General features: G+C 57.5%; 1 protein-coding gene across 5 annotated transcripts; it reads left to right on the top strand.

Annotated features, from left to right (window-relative positions):
* Nucleotides 1–209: 209 nt before the first annotated feature.
* Nucleotides 210–27,972, top strand: SEMA7A (semaphorin 7A). 5 transcript variants are annotated; one of them, XM_016927189.4, is made up of 14 exons: nt 210–323; nt 18,303–18,454; nt 18,947–18,988; nt 19,287–19,379; nt 19,581–19,665; nt 19,811–19,921; nt 20,542–20,681; nt 21,279–21,463; nt 22,315–22,423; nt 22,516–22,714; nt 25,248–25,375; nt 25,551–25,705; nt 25,905–25,966; nt 26,276–27,972. In XM_016927189.4, the coding sequence occupies exons 1-14, from the start codon at nt 251–253 to the stop codon at nt 26,635–26,637; spliced, it is 1,896 nt and encodes a 631-aa protein (XP_016782678.3). In that variant the 5' UTR covers nt 210–250; the 3' UTR covers nt 26,638–27,972. The 5 variants fall into 5 exon arrangements, with proteins under 5 accessions (XP_016782678.3, XP_523219.5, XP_063650266.1 ...); XM_523219.8 differs by lacking the exon at nt 210–323 and adding an exon at nt 3,134–3,507; XM_016927190.4 differs by lacking the exon at nt 210–323 and adding an exon at nt 3,543–3,658.

Genomic DNA, 27,972 nt, shown 5'->3' with positions numbered 1-27,972 from the left:
GCCACCAAGCTCTGAGGCCTCAAAGAAGGCGTGGGATCTAGCATGGAGGGGGCTGTTGGGGATTGAATGCCCTCTGAGAGCTACTTCTAATCCTAAGAATTGGGATTCTTGGATCATCGTATCTGTGAAAGGAAGTGAACTGTGTGTGGGTGACCTCACGTCTGCATATGTTATCTCCTCATGGAATCCTTCTATCTCCCACAGGCCTCTTGTTTGAGGTGGGTCACTCCTGTGAAGGCCATGTGTAGCCATGGAATCAGGGCTGAGGAGGAGGTCAGATAACTCTGGAGAATGGAAGGATGAGTTAAGTTGGACCCTGAAAGGTGAGAGGCTTTAGTTGGAATGTTGGGGGGATTGCCCGGGGCTTCTGCTACTGCTTCAAGACCATGAATCTCAGGTCTGTGTGTATCCATTTCTTTCATTCCAAAAGGAGCCTTCTTGGATTGGGCTGTGCCTCAGCTGTCCATAGGGCTCAGGAAGTGATCCTTCTCAAGGTATTTTTCTTATCGATAGAAGCCCTGAATCATTTCTTCCTCCCTCCCCTGAATGTGGAATCATGGAGAAGGGAGGGACAAGAATGTGCCTCCCCATCAGACGTGTCAGCATGTGTTGCTTCCTCTGCTCGTCCACTTCCCATCACTGGCTGTAAGTGGGAATTGTGCCCCTGTTCTTGGTCCAGGCTCAAGAGCCAGCCTTGGCCTCCAATGAGGCAGGCAGGCCTCTGACACCACCTATACCATTCTGACTTGATTTTCCTATGCTGCCTGAGGCAGGAAAGTCCATGCCTAAACTCTGGTCATAGTGCCTGCCCCACAGTCTAGCTGCCTTTCCCTTTATAAAGTTATTGCCTCAAGTCATGGGCTTAGTTCTCTCCTCCCCTGGCTGCCTACAGCCAACCGAGAGAGTGGGCTGCCATCTCGCCTGGCCCTTTGTCCCCAGGTTGGCTGGCTTGTGGGGAGGATGGTCTTAAGTACTACTTCCTTCCCCCCTACCCCCCAGTCTGGAAAAAAAATTATCTGGCATCTACCCCAGTTTCCATCTGCTACTCTGTTGATTGGGAGATTGAGCCCATTCCCTGGTCTGCCCTCCTACTCAGCACCTGGTGACCTGGGCCCTATCTAGGTCCTTCTGGGGATGGTTTGGACCCAGACTTCAGCCACAGACAGGAGGCAGCAGTGCCAGGGTACATCACACAGAGAGAAGTCAAGGGTGTGGGTCCTTGAGAAACCACCTGAGTTTCAATCCGTCCTGCCTCTAGTTGTGCGATCCTGGCACTTCACATCCCTTGTCTGTGCCTTGATTTCTTCATTTGTAAAGGGAGGTGACTAATAGCTCCTATCTCATAGGAGTGCGAAGATTGAATGAGTTGGGAGAGGCTATGAGATGGCACAGCACATAGGAACCACAGTGTTAGCAATTGTTATTGCAGTCAGAAAACCCATCTTCGTTCTACCATTTACCGGTTGACCTCGGGCAGGTCCGTCCTTGTCCCTCCCTGTACCTCAGTTTTCTTCTCTGCAGTGGAGTTACGCTCCCTCCCTCAGTGAGAGGAAGAGAGTGGAGGACTGGCAGAGATGAGGTAGGTGAATGTGGGTTATGTGTTGTGAGTTGCCATGCACATGGGCAGTGTTATCATTGATTTTGAATCCATTTGAATTCTTAGTTCCAAAAGGCAGAGACAGGTGATTTCTTAGTTTGCCCTAGCTTTGCATAGACAGGACAGACACTGAGGGCAATACCTGTCTAGCAGGTGAAACCGAATGTCCATCTTAGAGGCTGGCCTGGGCCAGGCTCCACTGCTGGCTTCAGGGCCACAGGCTTAGGTGCAGGCCTGAGGAGGAGCTCTTAGACTGTCCACAGCCTCCCTCTCTGGGGCAGTGTGCCCCTGTGTATCATGAGGCTGTTGGCTTCACCCAGTGGGCCAGGAACCTCACTCTGCACTGTCTCTGGAGGTACCTTGAGTTTACCTTCCTGGCCTGCTGGGGTGCCTCAGGACTCTGAGGGAAGAAGGAGGGGACAACTGGAAGCAAAATGTAGAATGGTAAAGCCAAACTTCTTGGTAGCAAAACTTTCCTGGTTCCAGGAGGTAAAAACAACAACCAAATGGTCCTGGCCCCATGGAGCAGGGCAGAGGGCAGAGGGCAGCCAGCCCACCGCCTTTGCTGGTGTCTGCAGTGCGTGAATCGTGTCTGGGTCTGTGAGTTCTGAAGGTTGGATATTCACCTCTACTCCTTCCTCGGCCTGTCTCCTCTCAGTGCAGCTAGACATCCAGTAAACACTAGATAAGTACTTACTGAGCTGGGTGGATTTTCCATTCATGGTTCCCTGGGGCACAAGTGGAAGTGGTAGGTCTGGGCCCTGTCTGGTCTAGAGAGAGGAGACACTTTTACAAAGGGCAGGCACGTAGTTCTGAGAGGAGGAGCTGATGGCAGAGCTGGCTGGGCTGCTCAGGTAACTGCAGAGGGTCTGGGCCTGGACCCCCCAAGGGAGTCCCCACTGAATGGTCAGGTTGCCTGAGATAGCTGAGCCCTAGGCACTTTGCGGGCAGAGATCCCCTTAAGCTGCTTTGACTCTCCCTCCCCCACAGTGAGTCGGGCACGGGGGATGCTCCCCTCTCTACTTGGGGAAGGGGCCTTCCTAATTATATCCCCCTCCACTCACATGGAAATGAGTTTGGATTTTCTGAGCGTACACCAGCTGGCTTGGGGGGAGGCAGCCCAGAAGGCTGCTGGCTGGGAAAGGGAGGAGAAAGGAGAGGGAGGGGAAGGAGCCAGGCCAAGATGAAAAATTTCCAGTGTTCTCCCAGGCAAAGCAACAGCGGGTCCCTGAGTGCTCCCCACATATCATCGTTGTGCCTGCTGGTAGGCTCAGCAGGGAGCCGTGTCCACTTAGGCGAACGCATCCTCCGAGGACCATAGTCCTCAGGGTGCGAACCACTTAGCTGGCCATAGCAAGGTTGTTGGGTGTTGGACTCCTCTGCGCCCTTGGAGAGAGGTCCTCCACGACTTCTACGCCAGTCTTTTTACGGGGTGCGGGGAGTGGAACCGAGGCCCAGAGAGGGGATAGGGCCTGCCGCCCCTGGCAGAAGACCACAAGTCTGGCTTGTCCGCAGCTGGGCTTTCCCCGTAGAGTTGCCCGGGAGAGGGTGGCGAAGGTTCCCCCAGCAGTTCCGCTCTCGCTCAGGAAAGCCAGTGAGGCGAGAAAAGGCTGCGAGGGGCGGGGGGAGGGGCGGGGTGGGGTCAGCGCTGGCTCCGCCTCCTGGCGCTTGGGTCTGCCTGCGGCCGGGCGCTGGCTCAGTCTCGGCTGATTGCCGCTGTCGCTCCCGGGGCCACGGGATGACGCCTCCTCCGCCCGGACGTGCCGCCCCCAGCGCACCGCGCGCCCGCGTCCCTGGCCCGCCGGCTCGGTTGGGGCTTCCGCTGCGGCTGCTGCTGCTGCTCTGGGCGGCCGCCGCCTCCGCCCAGGGCCACCTAAGGAGCGGACCCCGCATCTTCGCCGCCTGGAAAGGTAGGCGGCGCCGCGCGGCCGGTCGGGCGCGGGATCAGACGCTGCGCGGGGCGGGTGCGGAGTGTGTTGCACCCGGAGGGAGTGCGTGCGCGCAGCTCTGCGGGTCCCGGGCTGTCCCCGCGCTGTCCCCGCGTGGAGCGTGTAGGTTTGGGTGAGTGTGTGTTGAGTGTACGCGCTGGCACACCAGAGCCGGCTGTAACGCTGCGGCGAGCGAGCGGCGGGGGCCGGAGCCCCGGCTAAGTCGCACCAAGTCCCTGGCAGCCAGGAGCCGCAACGCCCGGGCGCCAGGGGAGGGGGCGGGCCCCTCTCTCGGCCCCGAGCCACTCTGGGTCCTCTGGCTCGGGGGCTTCGGCGGAGGACCTTTCCCCGCCTGGGACCCTAACCCGGGTACCCTCCTTCTGAGCTGCGGGCTCTGCTGGCGCGCGGGGCGCAGGCTGGGCCGGCAAGGGGGGCGCGGACCCCTTGCCGCCGCCGCCGCGCTTCGGCAGCGGGAACAAAGACCCCGCCGCCTGCCCCCGCCCCCGCCCCGGCCCGGAGCTCGGGCCAGGCAAGGAGGTGGGCATCCTGCAGCGAGCGGCGGGACATGGTGCGGTGCGGCGGCTTGGGGTACCAGGGCGCTGCCTCCGCAATGCCGGGACCGGCCGCTCCCCCCTTGCCCGCACGTGGCAGTTGTCACCAGAAATCGGCTCCAGCGTTGGGGGGCAGTGCCCGTTGGGTGGGGCACGGCCGTTGGGACCCCCAGGCGGTGGATCTAGGGCGGGGGTGCAGCCTTTAGGCCAGGGTAGATAATAAGAACCTGGGGGACTGGAGTCTCCCCCAGGGCACCTCAGTTTAGACCCTGTACTATGGGACAGAAAGCCGGCTAGGCGGGGGTTTGAGGCTTTCTGCCGCGAGGAACTGATCTCCCCTCCCCTGCATTGCACACAAATGCCTCCCCGCCCCCAGTCCGATTCGGCTCTGTCCCCAAATTTGGCGTGTCTGCGGCCCCCCTGTCGTGATGGTGGGGGACTCGCAGTGGGGGCTGGGGGAACTGGTCAGGTCTGGCCCCACCGGGAGCCTTTTGATGCCTTTGGCAGTTTGCAGGGATTGCGGGAGTCTGAGCATTATCTGGGGCAGGTATTATTAGCAGAGGGGAAAAAAAACCATACACAAAACGAGTGGCCCGAACTGCCGCAGTAGCTGAGGGAATGTGACTTGCCCAAGGTCACTGAGCAGTGTGGGAGCCCAGGTGCAGGCAGGAGCTCTGATCTGGCACAGGACCAGTCCAGGTTCTGGGTTAGGGAGGGGAGAAGGATTTAGGTGGTTCAGGGACCATGAATGAGGTGCTCTGGGGACCAGCTCGGCTACCCAGCCTGAGGTGCTCCTGGAGGAAGCCGAGCAGTGCTGCTAGAGCTCCGGCCGCCTGTACATGGAGGAGGCCTGCACACTCCTCTGCCATCCCAGCTCCAGCCCAAGCTTCCTTTGCCCTCCCAGCAGCTTTGCCTTCCCTCAGTCCCCTTGGCTGTCTTGGACATCATAGCGTGTGGGCACTCTGGAGGGGACAAATGGCCACATCTGAGTGTTCTGGAATCTTTCCCTCCATCAAACCCCTTGCATTTTGACTCTGTTTGCCTGTCCCAAAGTCTTCCCATGACCCCCCACCCCCACCCCACTTAATGCACACCCACTTCTTAGCACTTAATGCATACATCCCATCCTGGGCACTTAGTTCCCACCCTGAGGCTATTTAAAGCTGCTTTCAGTCCTCTTACCCACTTTTCGAAGCTCCCAGCACAGCTCCATGGCCTACCCCCCCGCCCGCAGTTCACTGCTGTAGCCACACTGGCTGTGCCCTCTGCTTAGTAATGCACTGTTGAGGCCCGCTGGCTGGGGTCTGCCAACCGTTCACCAGTCTTGTCCAACGACAGTCTGTGGTCTCCTTCACCAGTGCCAGGTGCCCCACTGGCCAGACAGGCCCTGCCATTCACCTGCCCCCCACCCCCAGGGCCACCAGCTGGTGATGGTGTGCCCGACTGACAGCTGCCTCCTGTCTCCTGTGGGGTGACACATGGCAATCGGACAGGAATGGGCTTGGGTAGGACAAACCCAGGAATAGGGTAAGAGGGGGTCTTGCTGGAAGCCTAGAGCTCTGTCTACCAGTGGTGGGTGGGAGTATGGTGGTATCCAGGAATGACAAAATCAGGGATGGTGGTGGTTCTGGAGCCATTTCTCTATGAGGCATAGATGGGGGTTTTAGTTTTGAGTCAGGACAGCTGTGGGGACTGGAATAGGTATGGAAAGTTCTTTATTTTCTGCTGCTTGGATCCCCAAGTTCTAGAGAAAGATTAAAGCAGGGAACTCTGAGAGGGGCCCAGCCTGCACTGATCAGGGAGATTGCTGCCTCTGCAGCTTGATGAAAGTCTGGCACTGCGTAGCTCAGGCCAGGGAGAGAGATGGGCCATCATGTACCTGCTGGGTGTCCTTGAGCTCCACACTTGTCTTTGACCCTTAGAGCCTGCCAGAGCAAGAAAGGCTGTAGGGGTTGTCCCCCAAGGGCTGTCACTGACACATGGGCCAGTCAAGGATGTGCATGTGTGGTCCTGATCTTCCTGCAAGCAGGAACTGTAAGGGAGTAGATTGCAGGTGAGGGCTGGGGCTTAGCAGGAGGTTGGCATGCGTTTGTAAGCTGTGCACCCCTCTTCCATTTTATCAGTGGTTGGAGGAGCTAAAGAAGGCTTGGAACCCCAAGGTCAGAGGTGAACCAGCCTGTCCATGGGGAAACAGAGCCCACATCCCCAGTCTCAACCTGCCCAGCTGGTTCTGCCCTCCCTCGCTTTTGTCCAGTGAAACAACGGGATGTTATTGTTGACTTGGTGGCTGCTGGGGAGCCATTCTGGGGCTGCTCCCCAGGGCAGGAGGTTGTTGTTACCTCCTCCAGGGGATGAGGTCACATCTGGGGCTCCCCAAGCATCAGCATTTCCAGTGGAAATCCTTGCCCCCTTGGTGACTTAGATGTGTTCATCACCTTCAAGGTGAACTCCCTCCGCAGAGTCTCATGGTGGGGGGGCAATTCCCCGGAGGAGAGGGGGAGTTTCCTAAGCCAAGAGAGATGCTTGGTGAGGTCACCAGGAGCTTCCTACCAAGCTCTGTGACCCCTCTGTCCTGGACAGTGAAGATTCTGAGAGCAGGTCCGGTGGAATGGACGCTGGCACAGGTCCAATGATGACCATGGTATAGGGGAGAGAGCTGGGAGGTCGGGAGCCTGGTTCAGGCTGTGACCTAATTTGCTCTGTGACTCTGGGCAACTCTTTGCCTTTTACTGAACCCCAGTTTCCCCAAATGCCCAAAGAGGGTAGGGGAGGGGGCTCATCCTTTTCTGAGATTTAATGTCTTAGGATTTCTCTCTCTCTGGGATGGGAGGGGCTGGGCAGAGTCTGTGGTGGCCTGTTTAAATCTTAGATTTCGAGAAATCTGGAGGAGAAATTGAAACCTGGGAAGTCAGGGGAAACCCTTAAGTTCGTGTTCTTTCCTATCTTTTTCTCTCGTGGGCCAAAGGCTGAGGATCATTTGGAGGAAATGGATCATCAGCATGTGCCCTCAAGGGTGGACATATTCATTCAGCAAACATTTGCTGGGGCCACCCTTGTGCTGGTCTTGGGGATGAGCTTGGGGATCTGGTGATGAGGAACAAGATGATTCCGTGCCCTTGTAGACTTCTCAGTGTAGATGTAGATGGGCAGATAAACCTGCAGGTACAACAGAATGTGTAACAGAGAGCAGTTATGGGCACTGAGGAGATGCCTAACCCAATTTTCCCAATCAGGGAGGGCTTCCTGGAAGAGGGAGCAAGCTGAAATGGCAGGAGGAGGAGCCAGCTGGGGGAGGGAAGGAACAGGAGGAAGCACCCCACTTAGTAGGATTTTAAACCCAAGAACTTACAGCTAGGACTACAGAGAGGAGAGAAGCCATGTGAGGGGCCCCCATGTGAAGAGGCGTTGAGTCAGCCTGGGCCTGGGGGCTCCCGAAAAGTTTGAAACTTGTCCAGATGGGCATAGATGAGGGGATACTTGTCATCCTATGACTGGCGCAGCAGTGAGGAGGAAGGACGCACCCACTGGAGAAGGGCCGTGGCAGGCAGGGAAGGCCTCTCGAGTGCTGGCAAGGCCATAGCCCCGTCACAGTTCCCTGGTGGGAGGCTGGGTCTGGGTCCAGGGAGACCATGGCGTTCCCCATTGACTCCTGACCGCAGGACAGTCTCAGGTGAGAAGGTCTGTCCCTCAGCTCTGTCTTCTCCTGCTCTTCCTCTGCAGAGATGGAAGGAGCATGGAGGTGGCAGGGTGGGGGTGGCATGGATAGGTCACTATCTGGGCTGAGGGTGGCGCCCTGGGGGAAGCAGGGAAAGTTGGGCTCTGTTTTTTGAGGAGGGCCAAGCAAGGTGGGATGTGAAGCTCAGCCCAGGGGGCAGGTCTGGCAGCCCTCAGGGGGCAGTAGCTGGAGTAGATGGGCCACTAGCTGATAGCCTGTCCACCCCCAGGTTCACTCGGCTCTGTCACAAGAGACTGACTGCACTTCCCCTGCTTTGGTCGGCAGCTCTGGACTGAAAAGTTTCCACTTCTCTTGATTTCCTTTTTTGGCCCAGCGTGGCTGCCCCAGGAGCCTTCCTTCGCCATGGTTGGGGGAGGAAGGGGCCCTTAACCTGTCCTGCCTTCAGAAGAGCCAGGGTTCCGTACCCTTGCAGGGAGGGCCAGCCACCAGGTGTATGGCCAGCTGTCCTGTCCTCAGGGAACCAGGCAGGCCAGAAAGAAAGCAGGGGGATGGAGGGCCACGGCGCCTTGTTGGGCCCTGCCTCCTCAGAGGACAGAGTTCCCCCTTCCCTAGCCAGCCAGGCCTTGAGGGACTGTCCCCTCTCTGCCCCGAATGGTATGGGGTGGCTCTCCAAGCCCTTTATTCTCCCTGGCCCTGGCCTTGCCATCTCTCCAGATCTGTGCCCAACCTCCCAGAGGACCTCTGTCCCTATGCTGCACCCCATCCGGAACACACGGCACACAGCTGCCGCCTTCCCCAGGCCCTGCATGGTGGCCTGGCCCCACTGCCTCCTAGACTCCCACAGTTCTTCCCTCACTGCTCCCTGGCTCCGCCTCCTCTCTGCACCCCACTCACCCTCCTCCTCCTTTCTGCCCAGAAAGGAGGCTGCTGGTTCTTTCTCAGTTCCTCTGAGGAAACTTCTTGGATGACCCCAACCCACACAGCCTGACAGCGCGAGCTTAGGATGTCAGAAAAGAAATGTCAGAGATTAGCTGGGCCAGCCAAACATTCCACAGATGGGGAAACTGAGGCTCAGAGATGACAGGGACTGGCCCGAGGTCACCCAAAGAGGCAGAGCTGGGACCGGGGCTGAGTCGTCTGAGCCTGCTTCTGCCCCAGCTCTCAGCCTGTTTCCAGCTTTCTGTCTGCCATCATACTCTGTCCCAGGCTGGGGGCCCCTTCAGTGCCTTTCCTCCTCTGCTAGCTCAGTTGGGCCCAGACTCTTCCCGCCCCAGTGCTGTCTGTTCCCAGGAGCCACACCAGCTGTGAGTGTCCTCTCTTCAGGACCTTGGATTTGGACCAGCTCCATATACCTCTTCTGGTCTTTCCTCAGGTGGGCTGGGCCTCAGGTCCCAAGGACAGGTTGATCTGTGTCCCGGCTCGGGCTAATCAGGTTTTAACTGTCATGACAGCCTGGGATTATGCTGATCCTGCCATGCCTTCTGCACCCCATGCTTCCAGCCAGAGGCTTGGGCTCTGTGCCAGCACCCCTGGGTGACCCCTCATCATGGAGGGCAGCCAGCCTAGGTCTGTGTTCGGCTCCTCTGGGGGAGAGGCAGGAAGAGAAGCCCTGGGTTTGCCCTTGGGGAGCCCCCACATTCCTGGAGAGGTGGGTCTTCTGCCTGTGAAGTAGGGCGGACCCCTGGGGAGGTCAGGAATGACCTGCAGATGTAGCCTAGGACTGTGACAGGAGGTGAGAGCAGGAAAGGTCAGCGTGGGATGGTGCAATCAAGGAAGGCTTCCTGGGGGAGGAGGAGGAGCCAGGCTAGAGCTAGGGGCAGGAGCATAGGGTGGGGGCAGAGTGCAGCATAGACAGCTATTCATATTGTTGTTTGTACAGAGTCTCACACCTGTAATCCCAGCACTTTGGGAGGCCAAGGTAGGCAGATCAGTTGAGGTCAGGAGTTCGAGACCAGCCTGGCCAACATGGTGAAACCCCGTCTTTACTAAAAATACAAAAAAATTAGCTGGGTGTGGTGGCACACGCCTGTAATCCCAGCTACTTGGGAGGCTGAGGCAGGAGCTCTGGCCCAGCCTGTCGAGGAAGGAAGGTCACTGTGATGACTTCTGCACCCCATTGGTGGCCCAGGAATCTGTTCTAAGATACCTGTCCCTCTGGCATGGGAGTTTGGCCTGCCCCATTCTTGCTTCTCTCCACTGTCTGAGCTGCTCCCTGGGAATGGAAGACTTGGAGCAAGAGGAAGCCTGGTCCTCACCTTCAGGGCCCCATAGGCCAGATGAAATCCCATCAGACAGCGTGATCTGAGCGAAGATGGTGGTGCCAGATGGTTTGTGGTACAAGGTCGAAGGTACGGGCAGTGAGGGCTGGAGCAGTCTGGAATACTTCCTGGATCCAAGGGATTTAGCTACATTTTCAAGGACAGGTAAGATCCATGTGCACAGAGAAAAGGAGGAAGGTCAATCCAGGGAAGGGAGAACAGGAGCAAAGTGCAGAGATGGGAATGAGCCACGGCAGAGCTGTGCAGAGATGAGGTGGGCCTTGACTGCCCTGCCCTGAGGTTTTGGGCCCTGCTTGGATGGGCAGTTAGGAGCCATGGTGGGTCCTTGAGCTGAGGAGTGGAGGTGAGTGTTTTCGCCAGGGCTGGCTGAGTGGGGACCTGGCTGGTGAGCACACTCTGCCCTTCACTGTGGTCAGCTTCAGAGCATGCAGTACTTTTTTTCTTAGAGACAGGATCTCACTGTCTCCCAGGCTGGAGTACAGTGGTGCAATCATAGCTGTCTGCAGCCTCGAACTCCTGAACACATGTGATCCTTCTGCCTTGGTCTCCCGAAGTGCTGGGATAACAGGCATGAGCCATGGCACCCGGCCCCACAGAGTACTTTATGTTCTGAGCAGAGATCTTGGGAGACTTGTCTTTCTAATCAGTCACTGAGGACCGGGGCCCCACGCCGCACCTCGAGAAGATTCCTGCCCCACTGTTGTAACTTAGGATCTTTAAGATGGAGAGCACCTCTTCCATGATTAAGAGAGAGACAGGTGGAAATAAAGATTTTGTTACTAACAGGTCTTGAGGGATACCTGGTGTACCTGAAGCCACACACAGGTGGAGGTCAGGGAGCATGTGCAGGGTGGGGGGATCCATGGGCCAGCATCTTTATGGGGTCCATGGTGTTATTAAAACAAGTTTTCCACAGGGAGTTTGTTTTGTTGTTGTTGTTTTGAGATGGAGTCTTGCTCTGTCACCCAGGCTGGAGTGCAGTGGCGTGGTCTCAGCTCACTATAACCTCTGCCTCCTGGGTTCAAGTGAGTCTTCTGCCTCAGCCTCCCAAGTAGCTGGGAGTACAGGCGCACACCACCATGTCTGGCTAATTTTTTTGTATTTTTGGTAGAGATGGGGTTTCACCATGTTGGCCAGGCTGGTCTCGAACTCCTGACCTCAAATGATCTGCCCACCTCAGCCTCCCAAAGCGCCGGGATTACGGGCATGACCCACTGTGCCTGGCCTCCATGGGGAGTTTTAATTGGTGGGTTTACAGCAAGCAGTCATGAGTTCCAGGAGGTCGTGTTGTGACTTGAGACAAGGTCACTGGCCTATCTGCACAGTCCATGCGGGCTGTGGGACAAGGTCAGCAGGACCAATCAAGTGGGCTGTATGTAGCCATCCCACAGGGAAGCAGTCACCAGGAGACGACTGTCTACGGTAGATATCTGGATTGAGCACATGGAGGAACTGGGAGGAGGTGGGGAGCTGGAAACGATGTCAAGGTTGACTGAGCCCTGCTTCTAGTGTGAGAAAACCCAGCTTATATTCAAAACGGATGCCAGGGCAACATCAAAGCATAGGAATTCACTACATTCACCTGGGCCTGCACACCTGTGCTCACTTGCACACACTGTCTTCAGGGTGTTACGGGCAGAGGTCAGGACTTCATTGGCCAAGTAGCCTCTAACTGGGCCTCACCCTCTGTAGGCTTTGGTCTCCTCATCTGTCTGGGAAGGGCTGACCTTGGAAGCCTCCAAGGGCTCATCTCTGGAATACGATGTTATAAGCACAGATTCTGGAGTCAGCTTGCCTGAGTATGAACCTCTGCTCCACCCCTTACTAGCTGTGTAATGCTGGGTAAGTTACTCAGCTTCTCTGTGTCTCATGGTCCTCATCTGCAAAATGGGGATAATATAAAAGAACCTACTTCATGAGAGTTCAGTGATGATTAAATGAGTTAATATATCTAAAAATCATCTGGAATAGTGTTTGGCACATAGTAAATGCGATGGAAAGGTTGGGTGGTAGGGGCATCATCATCGTCGTCATCATCTTCCTCCTCCTCCTCTGGCATCTCTGGTTTCTGATGGAATGCAGCCCTGGCAGCCCAGCCCCTGCCAGTTCTCCCTAATGGGCTTTGCTGGCTGGCTGCCCTTGCTCAGTCTCCCCTGCTGGTTCAGGCTAAGGCTAAGACTGGGGAACCTTCTGTTTCTCAGCAGTCTTCCACCTGCCTCCCTCCCTCCACTTGGGGTTGTGTAGCCATTCTCCGCCCTCTCCCCGACCCCTGCCCTGGCTGTGGGCCCAAGGGCAGGCCCTGCACCGCTACCCTTTGTCTGCTTTGAAGGAGCCACCAGCGACTTCGGCCCCACTCTGGGGCTTTTGGAACCTGCTGGGCTGGAGAACAGCTGGAAGGTAGATGGGACATGATGTTTGTCCTGGGCTTCCGGCCTTCCCTGGGCGTGGGCTCAGGGCATCTTACCCACTCCAGCTGGGCCTCAGTGCCAGCCTTCCTTCCCTGAGTCCCTGAATCCTGCTCAGCACAGCCTCTCACCAAGGGGCTTGCTTTCCACACTGTCCCTTCTCCCTAGGACTTTGCCCCAGACAGTCTCCCCAATAGCCAAACCTTCTTCTGGTCCTTTGAGCACAGTGGTGCCATGGGGAGAGCATCCAGACCTTGGTGGCTTGGAAGGGCATTAGTTTTCCTGTTTGTAAAACGGCAATACAGGTTGTCCTGCCTTCTTTGCAGGGTGGCTGGAGGTTTGGTGGGCTGGTCAGTGGAAGCAGATGAGAATGTCAGTTTCTTCTGCTGCCTCCACTTCCAGAAAACTGTCTGACTTCTCTGGCACTCAGAGAGTCACACTTTCCCAAAAAGACCCATGGGCTTAACCCTGATTGTTTTGTGATTTGTTTCAAGAATCCTGGTGGGTCATAAAACCCAGGCCCAAACAAGTACCAGCACCCACCCCGACTCGCACCCAGCTAATCCACAGGGAGGAAAATGAACCCAGGAAGACCCAGCCCCAATCACCGTCACAGCCAGCCAGCTGTCCAGCCACCAAAGAGATAATGAGGCTTCTTGGAGCCAGGGCTGAGCCACACATGAGATATACTCCCCTCCCACCCACAGCTGACCTTGGTGGGTGGGAGGATGCTCCCCTTTGGCCCAGCACACAGCTCGCTCTTCTCATAGCTCTTAAACAAGTTAGACTTCTCAGTCCTCCAGGAGCTGAGTGCTGTCTTGAGGCCCCACCTCCTGCCCCAGCACACAGGCTCTGCCCCTGCCAGGCGACTAGCTAATCTAGAACCTAACCCTGCCTGAGAGTTGCCAGGACCCACCTGCAACCATGACCTATCCTTAGCACCAAGCCGGTGCCACCCTGGAAACCAGGCTTCTCACACCCTCTTCCTGGCCATATCAGGAGAGACAGAAACATTTGTTCCTGTATTCCCACCCCTAGTGGAAGGGTTTCCTCTACCACTCTGACATGCACGGCACCTACACTTCCACCATTAGTCACTCCTTTGGATTTAAGGCTTTGATCACTAAAGGCCCCTGGGAGATCAGGGCCTCACCTGGAAGGTGGGTGGGCGGGTGATTCCCTTTAGTTATCAGGTTAGTGACTCGGCACCTAGTGAGCAAGAGAGGGAAGGGTAGAGTAGGGATGATTCAGGGAAGTAGGGAGAGGCTGAATATACAGCTTTTTGCAAATCAGAGGCTCTCCAGGAAGCCCAGGATGTGATCCTGGAGAGAAGCAGCTGGGTAATGGGTACTGGAAACTTGGAGCTTCCCTCGCTCTGTGTCCTTGGGCCGGTGGTACAGCCTCTCTGGCCTCTGTGTCCTTCAGTTCAATGACTGTTTAGATCCTCTCCCTTCCACCTTGACATGTGGATGTGGGATTCCAAAGGGTGGAGAGGCTGCAGGCTAATGCCTAGGCATCACGTGGGCCTTCCCTCTACTCTCTTTTCCAGACACGTAGTTGGGCGAGGGTGTGAGGTAGGCCTGGCAGTGCAGGGGTGGGGGCACAACTGTGGGAGGACGCTCCTGCCAGATGTGCTGGCTCTCCAACCTGAGGTCGGCCTGCTTTCTGCTCTTTGGCCTGGGGCCTCTCTGACTGCCTGACTTAGGCATTCTCTGTGGGGGTGCCCACATTCCTGCCATTTTCAGAGCCTGACTCTCTGCCCACTTTCAAAAGGCTCCTTGAGGTTACATTCAAGGCCCACTGGGTCAGTGGGTCAGGTTGCAAGGCTGGCTTTGCCAGACCAGAGCATGGGACCCAGCCCCTTCATGGACAACAACACCTCCCACTCTGCCCTCCCCTGGAGCTGCACTCCTCTTTCACAAACAACAAGAGTATGGGGACAGCGGGCCAGACGGTGACAGCACCAGAGTGAATGAGAAGAGGAAACGTGCTCCACCAGGCAGGCCTGAGTTAAGAAATGCATGCCAGAGGCCCAGACTTGCCACAGTCGGTCAGCTGCTGGGGTGGTGATCGAGGGTAGGGTCCCTAAGGAGTCAGGCCCCATTCTTTCCAATGGGATCAGAGCCCTGTGAGCACCCGGCCCTGCGGCTGTGTGTGGTGGAGGTTATCTCCTACAACCCAGCCATCCTTGCAGCCCTCCTATCTGGCCGGAGCTGGGCCTTGCTGGCCCTGCCACCATGAGAAATGGTACTCAGGGGAACTATGGAGTCCGGCTGGGTACGGGGCAGCCTGAATGTGCTTTCTTGGTCCAGCACGAGTGAGGATTGGCTCGGAATCACATGGGGTGGGAGGTGGGTTGTCTTGTTCCTGGCCTGCCTCTGGGCTATGCCCTCCCCATATGTCCCTAGCCCCCTCCCCTACCTGAGCCCCTGGTTATTCTGGGAGCTTTTAGCTACCACTTAGTCAGCCACTAATGCGTCAGGCTGGGGAGTGAGGGGGGAGACACGGTGCCAGACCGTGCTCCTTTTAGACAAGCAGGATGGGAAGCAGGGGGAGCCAGGAGGTGGGGGACGCCAGAGGATAGGGAGGCATTTTCCACTCCTGGCCCTGCTCGTAGGTTCAGGCAGCAGGGGAGAGTGGTGGGCAGTGGGTCAGTGTGTCCTTGGACAGGCTGCATCTTCCCTCCCCCATCACACGTGGGCCTCAGCTCACCTTCCCGATTCTTCTCATTAGGACTCTGCCAGGCTGCAGCGCATGGCCTCTGTCCTCCATACAGCCACCTTCCCCACCTTTGCTCAGGTTGCGTCCTCTGCCTGGCTTTCCCTCCCGGCCTGTTCAGGGCCCATCCAGCTTTTGTCTACCTCACCTCTCCGTTTGGGTTCATAAAGCATCACAAAGAAAATGTTCGGGGATATGATACATACTCCCTTGGCCTGGCCTTTTTAGGGGTAGCCCCTGGCCTTGCTCAGCCCCTGCCTGGGCAGAGACTCGAGGCCTGGCCCTGATGGCTTGGTGCTGCCTTCACTTCCAGGCAGCCCTCCTGCCCCTGAGCCCCGAGCCCCCGCTCCTGCCAACCTGAACAAAGCTTCCTTTCATGTATTCATCGAGCTGCTGCTGCTCGACACTTCCCGGGCACAATCAGGCCTTTTGAGGGCCTCAGGCAGTGCGGGAGCCCAGGCTGGGGCTGGGGTGGAGAATGGGCCAAGGCCTTGTCCTGGGGCTGAGCTGGTGTCATTCCCTCTAGTCCATATGCATCACCAAGAACAGAGCTGGGAGGGCCAGGAACCTGGGGGTCATGGGAGGCCGTGGTCCTGGGCTCCTGTTCGTTTTCCTGCAAAATGGGACGAACAGTCCCTGCTTCCTCCACCCTAGCCATTGTGGCTAGGGTTTGAAGGGAACTGGGCTCAGGCTTGCAGATCCGCATGGGATTGTCCGGGCCCTAGTGCTGCAGCTCCTACCCAGGGGCCAGCAGCCCTCACCCTCCCTTCCTGTCTTCAGCAGATACTTTGTGGGCGGCCCTGGGGTCCATGCTAAGACAGTTTTGCCGGAGAGCTGTGGAAGCTTTCTGTGGTGTGGCTGTCTGACCCCTCAGATGTATTCCCAGGGTAGGGCCAGGCCTCCCCCTCAGACCTTGCTCTCCAGGACCCAGTCATGTCTCTGCCATCAGGCTCGACTCCCCAGGGCAGGACTGTTTTCCTCTTCTCTTCAACAGCCCTGCAATTCCTAGACCAGGGTGCCCCCAGCCAGAGTCCTGTCTGGTGCCTCTTTTCCCTTGAGTAGTTGTACATTGGCCTTGCTGGCCCCCTCGGAGACCTGGGCCTGTGGCCTTGGTGCAGGAGTGGGGCTAAGGTGACTGATGGAGGTGGCTAGCACAGTCTGATGGCTAGGACTTTTCTGCTTTGACTCCCAGGGACTATGGATCTCAGGTCCTAGCCCAGCATCTCTAGATGCAGACACACACCTTTTCCTGGCTGCCAGTCTGGCTATTGGTGGATGGGAGGGGAGCAGGAGGGGAGCTGGGGCTGCAGACTGTCTGGATCTCTGGCTGGGCCATAGAGGATGGTGGCTGCAGCTTGGGCTGCGGGTGGAAGGGGAGTTACGGGAGCTGAGTCAGGAAGACAGTGTCTGTGACCCCAGCACTCTAATTTTATCCCAGGAAGGGAGGGGGAGCAGGGCAGCACCCAAGACCTGCCAGCTCTCCCTCCCTCCCACCGAAGTGCCAGTACCTCTCAGCCCTTGCTCTGCACATCTGGGGCCTACAGGGAGGGAGGCTTGGGGGCCAGGGAGGGCTGATATCCCCGGAGCTGTTCAGTTGGGCTGTTTGTGATGTGCACCAGGAGAGCCACACCACCCAAGGACAGTGAGCTCAGCACTTCTCTCTGTAGCCTGCCATGCTCCTGAGAACTGATACTGCAGCCTGGGACAAGCTAATGTGTCCTGCCTGCTGGTGTGACCTTGGCATGTCTCCCAGGGTACCTCAGCATTCTTCTCTGCACAGTGCGCCAGGCCACAGAAGAGGTGAAGAATGCTCACTTCCGGGGGTGACCTGGCCATGAAGGGATGTTTCTTAAAGAATGAAGGTGTGGTGGCACAGTGTGTGGTCCAGCTGCTCCTTGCCCCTGTTAAATGCAGAATCAATAGGGATGGCTCCAATGGGAATAAGAGGGATCGGGGGCAGAGTTGAGGAAATGGTAGTTCTTTTTGGTCAGAGCTGGAGCTTGGGTGTCACTGCCAAGCTGGCTGCCCCAGAGTTTCCTGCAGCTGAAAAAACAGTGGTCAGACCCAGTTCCTGGGTGAGGCCCAGGCTGGTCAGAGGTGGGAAGATGCTGGGTGTGGCTGATTGCTGGGGGCACAACCACAGGCCATCCCATCCCTATAATTTACTCCTGCAACCAGGACAACCTCAGCAGTGTCACTGGAGATGAGACACCTCCCCAGAGGCAGTGGCTGCAGTCAGTTTCTTTTTTGGGGAAAATTTTCCCGGTCAGCCCTTCTGCTGAAAGTCCCAGGCTGTGCTCTGTGAAGGTTCCCCTGTCCCAGAGTTGCTGGGGAGGAAGAGCCGATCTTCACCCCCCGGAGAGCTAGCATCCTCATGGGTGAAACCAGGCCAGAGTGGGCCATGGAGCAGAGTCCAGCTTGGTAGGCAGGAGTGCAGGCTCTGGTTCAGGGTCTGCTACTGACCTGCTTCCATGTGCCCCTGGGCTGCCCCTCCCTTGGCCTCTGTTTTCCCATCTGTGAAATGGGAGGGAGTAGATGTTGAGATTCCTTTCCTCCTCTAGTCTAGTGCTCACTAAGGGGCTGGGGATGGGCCAGGAGAGGTTGGAGAGGGATTCCTGAAGGAGGAGAAGGAGTTCTGAGCATTGTGATTCCTGGGAACCTGGACTCCAAGGGGGGTGCTTGAAGGCCCTGCTGCCTGCTGAAAGGCCCGGGGTCGGGGGGCGCTGCTTGCTTTGGCTTAGGGCAGCAGAGAACCTCCCAGAGCATGGCCAAGGAGCCCTGGTCCTCCTGCCTTAGCCCAGCCCTCAAAAGTGTGTGCCAGAGGAGGGGGTCTGTTCCCCCAAGAGGTCCCTAAATCCTTCCCCACTCTGAGATCACACATACCGTGAAGGAAGGAGAGGCTGCCACACTAGGGGAGGGGCCGTGCTGTGGGTGAGGACAGCTGGTTGCTGGAGCCCACCGGAGGATCTCTTACTTCTCCTGTCCTTGACTCTCTGAGTCTGGGTACCACCCCAGCCCAGAGCTTGTCTGACGCCCTGCCAGGACCCTGAGCACCAAGCACTGGTTCCAGTGTGCCATGTGGAGGGGACCCAGAGTCTTCTCTCTCGGGACCTGGCTTCAATGTTTCTACTAATTGTCTCCTCCTCAGGCCATGTAGGGCAGGACCGGGTGGACTTTGGCCAGACTGAGCCGCACACGGTGCTTTTCCACGAGCCAGGCAGCTCCTCTGTGTGGGTGGGAGGACGTGGCAAGGTCTACCTCTTTGACTTCCCCGAGGGCAAGAACGCATCTGTGCGCACGGTGAGCCTCTCTCTTCCCCCAACACCCCCCCTACCCTCTTATCTCCCCTCTGGCCCTGCCAAGGGTCCTCAGGGAATCCGAGGGAGCTGGCTTCTCTTCCTAAACTGCCCCCACCTCCGTATCCTATAAATGGCTCCTGGGGGAGGCTCCCTAAAGGTAGTCCAGATTGGAGTGGGGAGCTGGGGCGGTGTGGAGAAAAACAGGAGCTAATGGGCCTGGCCAGCTGGGCAGCGCTGCTGCGGAAAGCCCAGGCTGGAAGCTGGGCCCCAGAGCCCATGCCTGGTCTTCTGAACCCTCTGGGCCTCAGCTCTGGATATGAGACCCTGTTTGACCTCAGGTAGATCACTCACCCTCTCAGAGCCCCAGTTGCTCATCTGTCAGATGAGAATAATGGTTGCTTCCTTTGGGGCTTATCCTGAGGCTGTGTGGAAAGCATTTCAGGGGTACCTCACCCCTGGCAGATTGAACTAATGCTTCTCCCCTTCCCCCCAGGTGAATATCGGCTCCACAAAGGGGTCCTGTCTGGATAAGCGGGTGAGTGGGGGAGGGAGTATGGAGGGGTCTGAGCCACTTGGTAAAGGGAGAGGAGACCTCGAGGGTGTAAGGAAGGAAGCATGGCCCTGCCCCGCGAGTCCCAGACTGATGGGGAGACGTGGTCCTCTGTGCTTAGGGGATGGCGTCAGCTGCACACACTCTGGGCTGTCCTGGGAGGCTGTCACCTATGCTAAGCCCTTCTGACACCTTCTTCCCTGATCCTGGGGGTCCTAGTGCTAGGCTTGCCAGGGCCTTCCAGCAACCAATTTCTCTCCTCCCTTCTCTCTTCCCCGGGCAGGACTGCGAGAACTACATCACTCTCCTGGAGAGGCGGAGTGAGGGGCTGCTGGCCTGTGGCACCAACGCCCGGCACCCCAGCTGCTGGAACCTGGTGAGAAGGCTGCTCCCCATGTGCCTGATCAGCTCACCTTCTACTGCGTGGGCTTCTGCCCCTCGTGGTGGGAAGGAGATGGCGAGACTCCAATGCTGGCCTTGCCCTGGGAGGATGGGGCTCCTGGCCGAGAAACTGGCCGTCATGGGAGGCAGTGGCTGTGGGATTATGTGGCCATCCAACCCTCTGGATCTCCCACAGGTGAATGGCACTGTGGTGCCACTTGGCGAGATGAGAGGCTATGCCCCCTTCAGCCCGGACGAGAACTCCCTGGTTCTGTTTGAAGGTAGGGCAGTGCTGGAGCAGGCGCCCCAGGGGGATGCTTCTGAACTGGGCTGGGAGAGGAGTGGTCAGCTCTTTGTCCAGTGTCCAGAGGAGGGACTTCCAGGAGCTGCCTGCCCTTACTCATTTCTCCCTCCCACTGACCCCAGGGAACGAGGTGTATTCCACCATCCGGAAGCAGGAATACAATGGGAAGATCCCTCGGTTCCGCCGCATCCGGGGCGAGAGTGAGCTGTACACCAGTGATACTGTCATGCAGAGTGAGTCAGGCTCCGGCTGGGCTGAGGGTGGGCAAGGGGGTGTGAGCACTTAAGGTGGCAGATGGGATCCTGATGTTTCTGGGAGGGCTCCCTGAGGGCCGCTGGGGCCATGCAGGAAAGCAGGACCTTGGTATAGGCCTGAGAAGTTAGGGTTGGCTGGGAGCAGAGGAACAGACAAGGTATAGCAGTGGGATGGGCCCAGCCCTCTTCAGGAACACAAACAGAGGGAGCCCCAGACCCAGTGCAGGGTCCCCAGGAGCCAAAGTTTATCCTCTGCTGAGTTCACGTGGAGGCAGCCCCCAACTCCCTCCTCATCAGGGCTCTGCCAATTGAGCAGAAGTGACATAGGGGCCCCCAGGGACCTTCCCCCAGTCCCCAGGCATGAAGTCATTGCTCCTGGGCCGATGACATCTTTGTAGGAAGAGGGCAAAACAGGTGTGGGGTGGAGGTGCAGGGTCTAGGGCCCCTCGGGGAGTTGGACCTGATGTTCTGAGTCCTATTCCAGATCTGATTTGCCATGGTTTGTGCAGACCCGAAGGAGGGAGGAGAGTGTGCAGGGTTGGGATGGTCTCCCGGGCAAGCTTCCCAGCCTTACGCCCACTCGCCTCTGTCCCTGGCAGACCCACAGTTCATCAAAGCCACCATCGTGCACCAAGACCAGGCTTACGATGACAAGATCTACTACTTCTTCCGAGAGGACAATCCTGACAAGAATCCTGAGGCTCCTCTCAATGTGTCCCGTGTGGCCCAGTTGTGCAGGGTGAGCAGGGGCGTGAGGGCTGCTGGCTACGTGTCTGTGCATGAATAGGCCTGAGTGAGGGTGAGTTCTGTGTGTCCGTGTGCATGTAGAAGTTGTGTGGATGTATGAGTGGGTCTGTATCAGGGACTGTGGGAGCAGCTGTGTGTGCATGGAGCATCATGTGTCTGTGTGTGGGTAAAGGTGGCTGAGCTCCTGTGCACGTATGATGGCGTGTGAGCGTGTGTATGATGGGGTGTGTGTGTGTGTGTGTGTGTGTGTGTGTGTTTTGCCTGTGTGAATGTGCTGTGCCACGTGTGTGGGTGTGTGAGTCAGTAAATGTGTGTCTGAGTCCGTCTGCTCTGTGGGGACCTGGCACTCTCACCTGCCCTGACCCTGGGCACTGCTGGCCCTGGGCTCTGGATCAGCCAGGCCTGCTTGCTGGAGTCTCATCTGGAGACCTGCCCTGAGTCCTGGGGCACCCCCGGCAGGTCCTGGCCCCTCACAGCCTGCCTTCCTCCTCTGGGCCCAGGTGTTGATATTGCTGGCAGTGGTTTCCTGGGGTGTGTGGGGAAGCCCGGGCAGGTGCTGAGGGGCCTCTTCTCCCCTCTGCCCTTCCAGGGGGACCAGGGTGGGGAAAGTTCACTGTCAGTCTCCAAGTGGAACACTTTTCTGAAAGCCATGCTGGTATGCAGTGATGCTGCCACCAACAAGAACTTCAACAGGCTGCAAGACGTCTTCCTGCTCCCTGACCCCAGCGGCCAGTGGAGGGACACCAGGGTCTATGGTGTTTTCTCCAACCCCTGGTGAGTGGCCCTTGTCCTGGGGCCGGGGCTGGCATTGGTTCAGTGTCCAGTAGGGACAGGAGGCCTTGGGCCCTGCTGAGGGCCTCCCTGGTGTGGCAGGAGCAGGGACTGCAGGCTCAAGAGGCTGGGCTGTTGCTGGGTGTGGGGTGGGGGGACAGCCAGTGCGATGTGTGTACTGTTGTGTGAGTGAGTCTGCACTCATGGGTGTGTGTGCATGCCCTATATGCACACTCATGACTGCACTTGTGCCTGTGTGTCCCACCACCTGCGTGTGCCGAGAGTGGACACTGGGCCCAGGAGGAAGCTGCTGAAGCATCTCTCGGGGAGCTGGGTGCTATTACACCTGCTCAGGCGCTGCCTGAGCCCGATAATTCACACTTCTTAATCACTCTCATTGATTGAAAACACGGCAGGCAAAAGTGTTGGGTGTGTGTGGGGAGAGTTAGGGATAGAGTGGAGGAAGCCGAGACCCTGCTCTGTGGCTCCTGGGTGAGTGGGGTCCCCCAGGCTGGGAAGGGGTTGGGGGTCTGGCCTCCTGGGGCATCAGCACCCCACAGCCTGTGCCCAGGGAGGACTAGAGAACTTCTCAGCCTATGTTGGGGTTCCTCCTGCCTTGGGGTTGGGTAGAGCAGATGGCCTCTAGACTCAGTGATTCTGTAACAGGATACAAGTTTGTGGTTTTAGATTGCGGCACAAAGAAATTAGGCTGAACTCCTCTCCCTCCTCTCCATCCCTCCCCATTTTCAGTGGTGGTTGGCAACTCAGTGCCAGGCACAAGACTGGCCTGGGTGAGTGGAGGTGGATGGGTGGGTTCTGGGCCCCCCATTGAGCTGGTCTCCATGTCACTGCAGGAACTACTCAGCCGTCTGTGTGTATTCCCTCGGTGACATTGACAAGGTCTTCCGTACCTCCTCACTCAAGGGCTACCACTCAAGCCTTCCCAACCCGCGGCCTGGCAAGGTGAGCGTGACACCAGCCGTGGCCCAGGCCCAGCCCTCCTTCTGCCTCACCTCCCACCACCCCACTGACCTGGGCCTGCTCTCCTTGCCCAGTGCCTCCCAGACCAGCAGCCGATACCCACAGAGACCTTCCAGGTGGCTGACGGTCACCCAGAGGTGGCGCAGAGGGTGGAGCCCATGGGGCCTCTGAAGACGCCATTGTTCCACTCTAAATACCACTACCAGAAAGTGGCCGTCCACCGCATGCAAGCCAGCCACGGGGAGACCTTTCATGTGCTTTACCTAACTACAGGTGAGAGGCTACCCCGGGACCCTCAGTTTGCTTTGTAAAAATGGGCATGAAAGGTGTAAGGAATAATGTAGTTAACATCTGGTTGGATCTTTACATGTGGAAGGAATAATTGAGTGACTAGAGTTGTCAGGGGTTAATGTGTGTGGATGTGGAAGAGTCAGGCAGGGAGAGCTTCCTGGAGGAGGTAGGGGCAAGAGGGAAAGGGGGATGGGAGAAAAGCAAGCACTGGGATTTGGAGGCGGAAATCTGGAGAGTCTGAGCAAAGCCAGGTGCACCTTTGGTCCAGATGTCTGACTCAGGGAAGAAGATGGTAGGAAGAGACGTGGCAAATGAGGAGGAGGGGCCTGAACCACAGGGATACTGGCCTCTGCCAGGCAGAATGAGGGAGTCAGGCCCTGCGCCTGTCTTTGGGATTGTGCAGGTGAGAGGAAACATTTGAGGAGTTGATGGGGCACAAATTAGGCATGAGGAAGGAGTTCCAGGGGGCAGAACCTTTGCCATCTCACAGAGGACAGGGGCAGCTTCTCCTCTTCCCTGGAGTAGGCCCTGCTGGGGGAAGCTGGGTGGAATGCCGTGGGAGATGCTCCTGCTTTCTGGAAAGCCACAGGACACGGAGGAGCCAGTCCTGAGTTGGGTTTGTCGCAGCTTCCCGTGCCAGCTGCCTTCCTTGAGACTGGAAAGGGCCTCTACCACCCCTGGGGCCATTCAATTCAGGCCCAGGCGCCCAACCTCAGTTGTTCACATTCCCCATGTGATCTCCTGTTGCTGCTTCACCTTGGAACTGTCTCGGCTTTGGTGACCTTGTAGGAAACTGGAACCCCAGCACCATTGTTTGGCTCCTGGAAGCCTTGGGGAGAGGAATTTCCCACAGGGCAGGGCCTGGGTCCTGATTCCCTGCCTCTTTACTCCCTATTCATCCCGGCTACACCCTTGGGCCCCCATCCTTGCTTGGCTCCAGTAGTGGCTGGCACAGCTGTTGTGGTCAGCCAGGGATGGCAGGGCACTGGGGAGCAGAAGAGGAGAGGTCACACAGTGCGGAACTGGGAGCAGGAGCTAGGACAAGGAAGGCTGGACTTGGGCCATGGATTCCCTTCCTGCAGACTTGGGAGGTGAGCACACTTGAGTGATTAGAGAAGGTGTCTTTGTTCTAAGGGCAGTGGAGGAGGCACCATTTTGGAGCCTGCATCATTCATATTGGGGCTAGATTGAAAAATAGAGCTTTCTAAGTCCTCTGCAGAGAATGGGAGGCTCTCACAACTGGGAGAAGTATTGGCTCTTTTCCTGAGAATTTTGCCAAGGGTATGCTGTTACTGGGGCTGGTTTGGAAGGAGGTATAGGGCAGTATGTCTGTGAAGGCAGTGGCTGGGGTGGGGCCTTATCAGGCCCAAGGAGCATCTGGCCACATCTCAGAGTCCACAGATGAGGATCACGGATGTGTAGAGGAAACATCCTAGGCAGGCGATCATCTGACTGCTTTTTTGGGGCAGGTGATGCCCTGGGAAATTGGGAGGGAGGGAGAGAGGGAGGTAGGCTATTCTAGAAACTGGGACAGCAGGTGAGGTAGGATTGGGAGGACCAGGGGTCAGGGTGCCCATTGGTCCCTAACTGTGAACGGAGAGAGCATTGGTCTAGGAGGCAGGCAGCTCGGTTATAAGACCTTGGGAACTCTTGATTTAGAATCCAAGATCCTTTTTAGATCTAAGATTTTATAAAATTAAGATATCCCCTAAGATCAAATGCAACGTGGAGTCCTGAATTGGATCCTAGAACAGAAGAAGGACATTTGTGGAAAAACTAGTGAAATCCAAATAAAGTCTGTAGTTTTGTTAATAGTAATGCACCAATGTCAGTTGCCTAGTTGTGACAAATATACCGTGGTTATGTAAGATGGTAACATTAGGGGGAACTGGAGAAGGGTAGATTGGAGCTCTCTGTACTATCTTTGCAACTTTTCTGGGAATCTAAAATTACTCCAAAATAAAAAAAAATGTATTTAAAGTAAATATATTCCCTAAGAGTCCAGGAGGCAGGGGAGTTGTAGAAGCAGCTGAGTGGTTGGGCTCTGACAGATTTGGGTTCCAACTCGGTCTCTGCTGCTCACCAGCTGTGTGACCTTGAGCAAGTGGCTTAGCCTTTCTGAGCCTGATTTCCTTATCTGTGGAGTGGGGAAGATGACAGCCACCTCGCAGGGCTGTGGAGGGTTAAACGAGGTGATGCATGGACAGCAGCCGCGCTGACCTTGCTGGTGTGGGGCTCCTGCTTCTGTTCTTCCCGTGCAGCCTTGGGAATGTTGGAGGCCGTATCCAGGGACCCCTGGGCCTCCTGGGATGGCCTCTCTGGATCAGCCTTGGAAGGTTCCAGGCTGCCCTTAGGCTCCCACATTCTTCCCCAGTCACGCTCTCCTCGCCCTGCCCACACCAGTCCTGTGACCCTCGCCTGAGTTGTGACTTCCCACCCCTCCCCGGCCTAGAGGAAAGCTGCCTGGCCCCTCAGTGGGACTCCCGCCCACTGACCCTCTGTCCACCATACACAGACAGGGGCACTATCCACAAGGTGGTAGAACCGGGGGAGCAGGAGCACAGCTTCGCCTTCAACATCATGGAGATCCAGCCCTTCCGCCGCGCGGCTGCCATCCAGACCATGTCGCTGGATGCTGAGCGGGTGAGCCTTCCCCCACTGCGTCCCATGGGCTATGGCAGTGACTGCAGCTGAGGACAGGGCTCCTTTGCATGTGATTTGTGTGTTCTTTTAAGAGCTTCTAGGCCTTAGGGCCTGGACATTTAGGACTGAGTGTGGGGTGGGGCCCGGGCCTGACCCAGTCCTGCTGTCCTTCCAGAGGAAGCTGTATGTGAGCTCCCAGTGGGAGGTGAGCCAGGTGCCCCTGGACCTGTGTGAGGTCTATGGCGGGGGCTGCCACGGTTGCCTCATGTCCCGAGACCCCTACTGCGGCTGGGACCAGGGCCGCTGCGTCTCCATCTACAGCTCCGAACGGTACGTTGGCCGGGATCCCTCGTCCCTGGGAGAAGGTGGGCATGGGAGAGGGGGAGGTGTTGTCAGGCTGGAGGAGGTGGCGGTACTGGGCCTTTCTTGTGGGACCCTCCTCTCTGCTGGAACTGCACTGGGGTAAGGATAGGAGGGTCAGGTCTGCAGCCTTGTATCTGCTGATCCTCTTTCGTCCTTCCCACTCCAGGTCAGTGCTGCAATCCATTAATCCAGCCGAGCCACACAAGGAGTGTCCCAACCCCAAACCAGGTACCTGATCTGGCCCTGCTGGCGGCTGTGGCCCAATGAGTGGGGTACTGCCCTGCCCTGATTGTCCTGGTCTGAGGGAGACATGGCCTTGTCCTGTGGGCCCCAGGCACACGGGGCAGGATACAGTCCTGCAGAGGGAGCCCTCTTGGTGGGATGAGCGAGACGGGAGAAAAAAGGAGGACGCTGAGGGCTGGGTTCCCCACGTTCATTCAGAAGCCTTGTCCTGGGATCCCAGTCCGTGGGGAGGACACATCCTCCCCTGGGAGCTCTTTGTCCCTCCTCATGGCTGCTTCCCCACTGCCTCCCCAGACAAGGCCCCACTGCAGAAGGTTTCCCTGGCCCCAAACTCTCGCTACTACCTGAGCTGCCCCATGGAATCCCGCCACGCCACCTACTCATGGCGCCACAAGGAGAACGTGGAGCAGAGCTGCGAACCTGGTCACCAGAGCCCCAACTGCATCCTGTTCATCGAGAACCTCACGGCGCAGCAGTACGGCCACTACTTCTGCGAGGCCCAGGAGGGCTCCTACTTCCGCGAGGCTCAGCACTGGCAGCTGCTGCCCGAGGACGGCATCATGGCCGAGCACCTGCTGGGTCATGCCTGTGCCCTGGCCGCCTCCCTCTGGCTGGGGGTGCTGCCCACACTCACTCTTGGCTTGCTGGTCCACTAGGGCCTCCCGAGGCTGGGCATGCCTCAGGCTTCTGCAGCCCAGGGCACTAGAACGTCTCACACTCAGAGCCGGCTGGCCCGGGAGCTCCTTGCCTGCCACTTCTTCCAGGGGACAGAATAACCCAGTGGAGGATGCCAGGCCTGGAGACGTCCAGCCGCAGGCGGCTGCTGGGCCCCAGGTGGCGCACGGATGGTGAGGGGCTGAGAATGAGGGCACCGACTGTGAAGCTGGGGCATCGATGACCCAAGACTTTATCTTCTGGAAAATATTTTTCAGACTCCTCAAACTTGACTAAATGCAGCGATGCTCCCAGCCCAAGAGCCCATGGGTCGGGGAGTGGGTTTGGATAGGAGAGCTGGGACCCCATCTCGACCCTGGGGCTGAGGCCTGAGTCCTTCTGGACTCTTGGTACCCGCATTGCCTCCTTCCCCTCCCTCTCTCATGGCTGGATGGCTGGTGTTCCTGAAGACCCAGGGCTACCCTCTGTCCAGCCCTGTCCTCTGCAGCTCCCTCTCTGGTCCTGGGTCCCACAGGACAGCCGCCTTGCATGTTTATTGAAGGATGTTTGCTTTCCGGACGGAAGGACGGAAAAAGCTCTATTTTTATGTTAGGCTTATTTCATGTATAGCTACTTCCGACTGCATCTGTATGAAAATACCAAAACTACATGCGGGGGGGTGGGTGGGAAAGGGAGGGGCTGGGAAGGGATGGGTTGGGGAGCGGGGGTGATCCCAGTCTGAGGCTCCCGGGGATGAGATAAGAGTCTGGAGACGGGCATGGGTTCTTGGAGAGTGGCATGAGCTGGCTCTGCCCTGGGAGCCCGGTCTGAGGGGGACGTTGTTGGAGCCCCCAGTGTTGGGGGTGGTTATGGGAGGGGGTGGGGTGAGGGAAACGGGAGAATGAAGGAGAAAACTGAGCCCTAGTTTCACCGTGTTCATTTGGAAGGACGAGCCGGGTCCTCAGGGGGAGGTTCCAGGACTCTGCCCTTGGCGTTGAGGGTTGGGGGGCGGGGGGCCTCCTCCCTTCCTCTCAGCCCCCTTCCCCAGGGGCTGTGCTTCCATGCTCCTAGCCTCCCACCTTCGCTCAGGACATGTTATAACTTAGGCTAAACTGTGAAAATTCCGGTGGGGATGGCCTGGGCCGAGCTCTCCAGGCAGGCGGCCCTGCCCCCAGCCCTGTCCATCCATTTCAGGGGGGAGCTGGGCCCTTCTCCGGCTGTGTCTGGCCACCCAGGGCAGTGGCTGGGGCCAGTGGCCTTCCAGCTTTGGCCCCTGCACCTCTTCTCAATGCACTTTAATAATGTAACATGTTACTAATAAACAAGCTATTTATTTA

This window comes from Pan troglodytes, chromosome 16, assembly GCF_028858775.2.
Source record: "Pan troglodytes isolate AG18354 chromosome 16, NHGRI_mPanTro3-v2.0_pri, whole genome shotgun sequence".
Lineage (NCBI taxonomy): Eukaryota > Metazoa > Chordata > Mammalia > Primates > Hominidae > Pan > Pan troglodytes.
This window is presented reverse-complemented; position numbering and strand designations above follow the sequence as displayed.

Bases quoted from the DNA above. Each gene is read 5' to 3' on its own strand.
- SEMA7A (XM_523219.8), top strand. From the start codon at position 3,336: ATGACGCCTCCTCCGCCCGGACGTGCCGCCCCCAGCGCACCGCGCGCC. The intron at 18,989-19,286 runs GTGAGTGGGGGA...TTCCCCGGGCAG, and splicing joins GGTCCTGTCTGGATAAGCGG to GACTGCGAGAACTACATCAC. The intron at 22,715-25,247 runs GTGAGAGGCTAC...CACCATACACAG, and splicing joins TGTGCTTTACCTAACTACAG to ACAGGGGCACTATCCACAAG.